The sequence below is a fragment of the Xenopus tropicalis genome, chromosome 3 (assembly GCF_000004195.4).
Source record: "Xenopus tropicalis strain Nigerian chromosome 3, UCB_Xtro_10.0, whole genome shotgun sequence".
NCBI classification, from domain to species: domain Eukaryota; kingdom Metazoa; phylum Chordata; class Amphibia; order Anura; family Pipidae; genus Xenopus; species Xenopus tropicalis.
The window spans coordinates 131662281-131671174 of NC_030679.2; the positions used below are offsets into that span (position 1 = coordinate 131662281).

The following is an 8894-nucleotide window of genomic DNA, read 5'->3' on the forward strand; positions in this document are numbered from 1 at the left end:
GCCCCGGGCCTCTGTATTCCTTTCAGTTCAGCTTTATATTTGCCCATTGCACACAGAGCCAGTAACTGGATGTTTATGCACTATATATACAGTATATATATGCACCCTATAGCAAAGTGATTTTTAAAGCCCTTTGAGACATAATAAATATGCTCTTTTGGACCCATATATTGACACTGCACATAACTTAGAATTCCCACTAGAATCTCAATACTCCGGAGTTTGCGATCCCTATGGTTTCACCCAGACATCAAGCATTTGGATAAGCGTGCCTCGGTCTTTTATTAAAGCAATGTTGTACAGAGGTTTTTCTATAGGTTTCTATATGGTCTACAGAGACATTCAGCAGTTTGCGTTACATTTCTCATAGAACATCCAGTAAAAGTTGCTGATAAATTAACATTTCATTAAATGCAATTATTCTGAAATACTTCAATATTTGTGGCGTTTAAAAGAGTTTCAAGTTGCATTTGAAGCTCATTAAGTTCCATCTCATAAACCATATCCTTTGTATTGTTCACTAGCCCCGCCCCTGACCTGATTGGCTTGGCGTTATTATCTACACAGCAGTAAGCGCTCCACACGTGGCTGGGAATATTCACACGGTTATTGTTAATCCAGTTATTACCCGGTACAATGCCCGTAACCACATACATAGTGGTGCAGCCATCAGCATTGCCCATCATTCTCCTCTCATATCGGTTCCAGTTCCCATTGTTTAGACCTTTGTTCATGGGCACCACATTGGTGAAGGTAAATGTTGCATTTTGTTTGTCCGCATCTACATGGTGCCCCCTGGGATTCAAATGGCCTCGGTCATAGTGTTTGTTTTTATAATAATCAGCATCCACAGCTTGGCTTGTCGGCATAAGGTAAGAAGGACGATTTTTTTCCTCTCTTTCTGATATTCCATGATCAGTGTTGTATATTCCTATTTTTATTTTGGTGTTGTGTTCACGCAGCATTGTGCCGTCCAACCCCCTATAAACCAGCTGAAAGGCAAAACACACAGGGTTAATGGGCCGTTGCTCGGTAAATCCCCAAACTGTGCATTTTAATTAGCAATAAAGACAATATAGAGTACATCTATGTTCAACATACATCAGATTAATATGGTTTCTCATTGTCTCTGTATGTATATTGTATATGTATGTATAGTGTATGGATGTATGGATGTAAGACAGGCATCTTAACCTGCACCATCATGTCATGGATTTTTTGTCTGACCCACCTTAATAGAAACACAGTAATATAATATCCCATATAGATTGTAAGCTCTACGGGGCAGGGACCTCCATCCTCTTGTGTCTTTGACTCTTAACTTATTGCAACTGTATCTTGTATTTATCTATTTTAATGCCCCTGTTTATATTAATGTATTCTACTGTACAGTGCGGCGTACATAAGTAGCACTTTATAAATAAAGTTATACATACATACATACATACATTAACTAATATGAGTCCCCTCTCTTGAAAGTGGAGGTACAGCTTTGGAAATCTCACCCATTCAGAAGCAGTAAAATCACTGCAACTCAGATCAGCCACTGAGCACCAATGATTTGTACAATAACAGCATCAGCCATAACTAATCTTTAACCCTTGCTGCCTAGGGCTTAATAATTTAGCAAAGCAAGTCATTGCCAATTAGGGTTACCTGTAACATAACCAGAATGGAACCCCTGTTGCCATGTGAGATTTTAACTCAGTGTTACCTAGTTATTAATTGGGAAAAAATATATATAATCTTAAAGTAGAAGAAAAGGTTTAAACTAAGTTAGCTTTATTAATATGGTCTATGTAAATACAGCAAAAACACTCACAGTAATGCTGCTCTGAGTCCTCAAAAGAAACACAGCATTTCTTTCCTTCTATTCTGTTCATATGTTCTTTGGTATCAGACTTCCTTCTCTCAGGTCAAACCTCCAGGGCTCAGGCTTGAACATGCTCAGATTGCTCTTCCCTCCCTCTCCCCCTCCATTCTCCCTCCTCCCCTTTCTGCTGTAATCTGAGCCCAGAGCACAGAGATGCAGGCAGGAAGTGAAGTCAGACCAAGCTAATATGGCAGCTGCTATCTTAAACAAACACAGGGAGCTTTCTAGGGCTGTTTACTCAGGTATGGTAAAGCATTCTAGAAATATTGCATGCTAGTTTGCCCTATTGTAGCTAATCTATTGGGAGGAAGCTGAGCTAGTAGCTTTTCTTCTCCGTTAAGGGTCCTCAGCTTAAAAATGATTTTGGAAAATAATACAAAAACTTTTTGCTGACTAGGCCCACGACTGGCCTTTAGAAACAACAGGGGAGAAGTTGGGGGGCATAATAAGAGGTGTAGAAAAACCTGGTATCTATGGCTATAATGTGTGTGCCGCTTTACCTAAACTATTGATTATATTGAAGTATCTGCTGCTGGGGGTTGATACATTATTTATTTGGTTGAAGAATCACTGATTTACACATATGTATAACCGGTGTATAAATAATAATGGCATGGATACCTGTATACGTAACTTATATAAGTGAGTGAAAGTCAGAAAACTTGGCAACTGTATCATTTCACATTTATAGTTCTTACCTGGGGTTCTATGCTGAAATTCTTTTTCCTTTTATTTGTTGGTTTATCTGTGGATCTCCTGTCCAAGATGTAGGCAGAATAGAGGGGCACGCGCCTCCCTCTGTCATACAGGGAAGCAAAGTGATACTTGTTATCATACTGCTGGCAGATATAAGCTGGAGAGGTCAGTTCTTCTGCCTCTATCCCATCTGGTAAGTCTGTGCAATTAAAATGATGAGGGAGAGAAATGTTTTGAAAGCCGTCAGGGAACCATTGGTTATAGAAAAACTCCCGGCAGTCTGTGAAGTTCTCAGAGATGAGGGGTTCAGCCTTATGGGCTATGGCTATGAGCAGCCAAGCCAGACTCAGCATCATCTTCATGGTCACTAAAGGGCAACTGAAACAGAGAGAGACTATAAACATATTAGTTACAAGAAGGGCATTATATATATATATATACTGTATATATATACTGTATATGAATGTATGTATAACTTTATTTATAAAGTGCCACAAGGGTACACAGGGCTGTGCAATCTATGTATAATCTATAGTTTGGTCATTTCCCTGTGGGACCAAACTGTAAATTATATACTTATTATGGAGTGTTCCTATGCCAGATAGAGAGAAGAGAGAATCAAACACATAGAGCTATAGATTATTATGAATAATGTGCCCCCTATTTAAATGTATAAAGATATTAAAAGTCACCCTGTAGTTAGTTACCTGAATTAATGCTCCAGGCCTTTGGCCTTGTGCTTTTATATGGTTACATAACTCCGAGGTGACGTAGGGAGTACATTATCCACTATATATACACTATTATATCACTGGGTGGAAAAGGGATGTATCCACTATATCAGTAATAACAGAACAACCATGACTACATCATATATAAGAAACATATAACATACATTGATTTGATCAATGTTCATTCTCTGGTCCCATGTATTATTAGTAATTTAGTTTATATATGTTTCAAAACAGGGGGGTTGAATTTATTGCATTCAGCGTTGGACTGGCCCTTTGGGGAACGAGGAGAAATCCCAGTGGGCCAGTTCTGTGTGCAGTGTTTGGCAGGGGGGGTGCATTGGACAGGGTTGTGGAGGGGGGGCCCAAGGGTCTCTAGACAGACACTGACTGCAGGAAGACTATCTCTGCTTTCATTCCCTACAGACCCCCAAAGTGTTACACAAGGGTTTCTAAGCAAATGACTACAGAATTGAAGTGATATGTCTCTTGTGATATAAGAGGTCACTAATTTTGACCCTTGACCCTGTATCACATATCTTGGACTTTATTCAAAAAAGCATTTAGATCCGGGTTCTGGTTGCCCTCTACACCTTGTGCTGGATAAAAAAATCTGTTGAGAGGTGCAGAGTACAGCAACATTCCCCAACAAAGACCCCATGAATAAGGTAAATAGCCAGCAATAGAACTACCAACTGTTATAATACACTCTAGAAATGTAAGTTACACAGATTTAGCAGCCTTGTGCTTCAACATAGGATTGATAGCAGGAGGCAGCTCTCCAAAGCCATAACTGGCCCTAATGTAAAGTGACCACAGAAGGAAAGGGTCAGTTGCCTCTGGTGGGGATCCAGACCACTAATTACTATTCTAGGTGACATGGAAATTATGTTAATAAATTACCATTTCTGAGTAATTAGTCAAAATGTGTCTAAAGCAAGGCATACACCCAGCTCAATTGAGATTTTTAGTAATAGATTAAGTCCCAACGCCCTGAAGATGGGTGGGGGGTATTAGAATTACTTTGAAACACAAAATTAATGTGTAAATAAAGGTTACATTGTGATGCTGTAAAGGACATGTAAACCCCACACACACAAATTTAATCAGTGAACAGCCTCTTTGAAACCATTCAATACCTGCCATACTGGCTGCCCAGAACTTAATAGTAAGGCTGCAACATCCCCTTAATCACTTAGATTTCCTTCTCCTCCTGTAACCCACTCAGTCCCCTCTCTCAGGAATTTGCTTTGGCTGTTGGCTTGTGGGCATGCTCAGTTGTTCTAAGCTCAGATTACTAAACACGCCCCCCAGTCTAGCAGCCAGTAAAGAGATGGCATTGCTGGTTCCCATAGAAGCTCAGCTCTAGCTGTCTGCTTCAGTTTGTTTCTCCTGAGCTCAGCTTTACCATTACAGTGCTCAAACAAAGCAGAACTTTTATCAAAGACAGTTCTTCCTGTGTGAGCCTTCATTCTTGATGAAACGTATGCTGAATAAAGGTTTTTGTGTGTGTGTATGCTGTTTGCAGATTTAAATGTATCTAGTTATGTATCAGAGTTAAAATGGCCACCAGGTGAAAGCTGCTATTTGCTTTAGGAAAATGTGAAGGTGCTGGCAAGTGGAGGGGATATATGCAGTACAAATGGTGCCATTTGGGTGGGGGAGACATGCCCAACTGATTGTAGGCAAATGTAGGCTTTACATGTCCTTTAATATGTGTATATTTATAACAATATTGGGCTGTCAAACAATGTGTGATATGGTCAAGGCAAGGTCAACTACAGAAAAAAATCCCAGTCACTGCAGAAAGGGGGTGGGGGCAGTTAAGATCAAGGACATGTGTATGTGTGTGTCTCAGTGTATGTGTGTGTCTCAGTGTATGTGTGTGTCTCAGTGTATGTGTGTGTCTCAGTGTATGTGTGTGTCTCAGTGTATGTGTGTGTCTCAGTGTATGTGTGTGTCTCAGTGTATGTGCGTGTCTCAGTGTATGTGCGTGTCTCAGTGTATGTGCGTGTCTCAGTGTATGTTATGTTACTTCTATATGAGGCCACTTTATACATTAGTAGGTACAAGTTACCAGATTTTCAAAGTAAAATCCAGAGACACATACAGTGCACACACCAATTGATCCACATATGAACAGTACCTGAGAATATCCTTGCAGACTCCCAGCAGTCACTGCCCTCCTTGGGGCAAGGGATCCTATTGGCTGTTGGAGAGAAAATTTCTGCCGCTGCCAAGGTGCACCCCAAAGTCTCAGTAGAAATGCCCCTGGCGATGAGCCCCACACGCAATGTACTCAGCCCTTGCAGAACCAACAACAACCCCCTCTCCCCACACCAACAGGACTTGGCTTTATTAGAGGGAGGGATTTTGCCAGACTCCCTGGGGTTTAACTGGATTTTATACTAAGTAAACTCCAACGGGGGTAGGGCTTGGTAATGCTCTGAGCCCTTTATTGTCTATTTTACACTGAAAATGACTGAAGCCTATTTCAGTCGCCAAACAACAAGCCTTTCTTTATCTCAGCATTCGTCACAGCTACCATCACATGGTGATCTAACTGGAGTGGAACAAAACATTATTTACTGAAACCTTGAATCTCTCATAAATATATACATAATACAATACAGTCATTCATTCACACTGATATGTATGCCCAAATGAAGAAGATGGGGGAGGAAAAAGAGAAACACAGATGTACACAAATATATATACTGTGTATGTATATATATATATTTATATATATATATTATACAGGGAGGAGCACACACTATACAAGTCCAAATGCCCTTGGTGCAGGTCAAAAAACAAAAATATAATAGAAAGAGTGCCGCACACACAGGGACTTGATACAAAAGAAAAAGTGGTTTTATTGAAAAAATTCCAACGTTTCGAGCACAATCTGTGCTCTTCCTCAGGGACAATATATAATACCTGGACTCACCACTGACCTAATATGCTAATAATAATAACATTGCCAATAGAAGCATACCCAGATAATAGATACCTGTACTTAAAGATTTCCAGCCTCAGTTTTTTATACTAATCACCCTTTCATACAGGCAACATGTCAGGAAAGGTAAGCACTCTTTCTGTCTCTGGTCTTGCTGAATTATAACTAATACTATGAATTGCTAGCAGGGGTGCTAGGAATGTTGTTTATAAACAGCTATAGTAAAGTTTGATAACTATAATATAATATAATAAAATAGTTAGAATCTCAGCCATAAAGCAACACAGGACTGTGCTTACAATGTGTTGCAGAGGGGTCCATGTTTGCTGTGACAGAATGCTCAAATTAAGAGCTAGAATCTTAACTATTAACTAGGAGAGGACTGGTACCCACTGTGGATTCTGATAGTATCTGTTCCCACTATGACAGAATACTTTGTTATAATGTAAGCTATTTATGACATTCTTGAGGGCGGTGTCTTCTTGTGGTACTAAGAAGCAGTTATTAGTTACATACATTGCACACTGTTTGAACCAATAAGGCATATATCTCAAGGTTTCACTTGCAGACTGTGAGGCACCTGAGCTTAGTCCTGCCTCTCTCGTGGGTCTGGGACTCTTTTTATATGTCACACCAGGGCAGGGGCGGGCCGAGCCGACCGGGCGCCCTAGGCTGGCTACCTCGCCCCTGCACCGCTACTTCGCACCCCCCCCCCGTGTGTTCTGACGCGCATGCGCAGTTCGAGCGGGGGGGCTGGGGGGGTCGCGGCATGGCGCGGTGTGCGATTTGAAGCGGCCAACGCAAAACTTAACTAGGGGTAGGCAAGAGGCTAGAGATTAGACCGGAGTGTCCATCCGTGTATACTTCTCCACATATGTGTTGTCAATAAAAAGGAATACTGTCATAGGAATATGTGTTTTTTTCAAAACCCATCAGTTAATAGAGCTTCTCCAGCAGAATCCTGCATTCTAATCTGTTTTTCAAAAACACAAACAGATTTTTTCAAGTCGGGTTATAGTACTCCATATTGTATGTGAAATGTTTATCCATATGTAGGGGCAAAGTATCCCATTTTGGATTTTCTTTATAGAACGTTGATCCTTTTAGCTTAATTTTCAAGATTTATTGCATGCTAATAGCATTTTCACCCTAAAATGCTGGGAAAATATTTAGATTTATATCAGAAAGGTGTTTATAATATTCTCTTTCTTAGTAGGTGGATTTTGATAAATCAGTGTTTCTTCTCTAAAGACAGTCTCAGTTGAGAAACCTTGCGAATGTGATGAGGATTGAGTGAACTTCTTAGTATCCATACATGGCAGAAAGTTACCTTTTTCTCTAGACCAGTGCTGTCCAACTTCTGCGGTGCCGAGGGCCGGAATTTCTCTGGCATACATGGTGGAGGGACACTAATGGAAGCCAGTTTGGCCACTCCCCCATTTTAAACCACACCCACTTCAAACCACACCCATTTTATCACAATGGTCGCTGCAGGGATATCAACCATCATTCATACGTTATGGAATTAAATTATGTCATATTAAGACACACCCTTAAATCCATATGTCTCCTCCTCCCCTGTGGATAGCACAGTAACCCCCAGCATATAATTACACACCTTTGGGACCATTTAATGGCTATTTCCAACTGCTAACAAACTCCCAGAACAAACCCCTGCCAGGTTCACCTCCCACAGGCAACATAGGATAGGCAGAGTATGGCACACACAAGCAGCACTCTGCCTGTCCTATGCTGCCTGTGTGTGCCATACTCTGCCTGCCCTATGCTGCCTGTGGGTGCCATCCTCTGCCTGCCCTATGCTGCCTGTGTGTGCCATACTCTGCCTGTCCTATGCTGCCTGTGTGTGCCATACTCTGCCTGCCCTATGCTGCCTGTGGGTGCCATCCTCTGCCTGCCCTATGCTGCCTGTGTGTGCCATACTCTGCCTGTCCTATGCTGCCTGTGTGTGCCATACTCTGCCTGCCCTATGCTGCCTGTGGGTGCCATCCTCTGCCTGCCCTATGCTGCCTGTGTGTGCCATACTCTGCCTGCCCTATGCTGCCTGTGGGTGCCATCCTCTGCCTGCCCTATGCTGCCTGTGTGTGCCATACTCTGCCTGCCCTATGCTGCCTGTGTGTGCCATACCCTGCCTGCCCTATGCTGCCTGTGTGTGCCATACTCTGCCTGCCCTATGCTGCCTGTGGGTGCCATCCTCTTTCTGCCCTATGCTGCCTGTGTGTGCCATACTCTGCCTGCCCTATGCTGCCTGTGGGTGCTATCCTCTGTCTGCCCTACCCTGCCTGTGTGTGCCATACTCTGCCTGCCCTATGCTGCCTGTGTGTGCCATACTCTGCCTGCCCTATGCTGCCTGTGTGTGCCAGACTCTGCCTGCCCTATGCTTCCTGTGTGTTCCAGACTCTGCCTGCCCTATGCTGCCTGTTTGTGCCATACTCTGCCTGCCGTACCCTGCCTGTTTGTGCCATACCCTCCCTGCCCTATGCTGCCTATGTGCCATACTCTGACTGCCCTATGCTGCCTATACACAGACAGCATAGTCCAGGTAGTACCTACAATGTCTGAGGTGTGAAGAGGTGAACAATGTAGGGGATTACAGCCTGAGGTGTGAACAGGGGAACAA

The 8894-nt window shown here is 42.5% G+C and overlaps 1 protein-coding gene across 2 annotated transcripts; it reads right to left on the reverse strand.

Moving 5' to 3' along the window:
* Positions 1-263: 263 nt before the first annotated feature.
* LOC100490587 (endonuclease domain-containing 1 protein-like) lies at positions 264-5716 on the reverse strand. Of its 2 annotated transcripts, none has more exons than XM_012959396.2 (3): positions 5447-5716; positions 2572-2963; positions 264-992 (listed from the first exon to the last, which is right to left on the reverse strand). In XM_012959396.2, exons 2-3 carry the CDS (start codon positions 2929-2931, stop codon positions 408-410), a joined length of 945 nt encoding a protein of 314 aa, XP_012814850.1. In that variant the 5' UTR covers positions 2932-2963; positions 5447-5716; the 3' UTR covers positions 264-407. The 2 variants fall into 2 exon arrangements, with proteins under 2 accessions (XP_012814850.1, XP_012814851.1); XM_012959397.2 differs by having other exon boundaries at positions 2572-2947; positions 5447-5715.
* Positions 5717-8894: the final 3178 nt, after the last annotated feature.

What these genes read in the sequence shown, in the direction of transcription:
- LOC100490587 (XM_012959396.2), bottom strand. Translation starts at nt 2,931, where the DNA reads ATGAAGATGATGCTGAGTCTGGCTTGGCTGCTCATAGCCATAGCCCAT. An exon ending in ATTTCAGCATAGAACCCCAG is followed by an intron (nt 993 to 2,571) that starts GTAAGAACTATA and finishes TTTGCCTTTCAG; the next exon opens with CTGGTTTATAGGGGGTTGGA.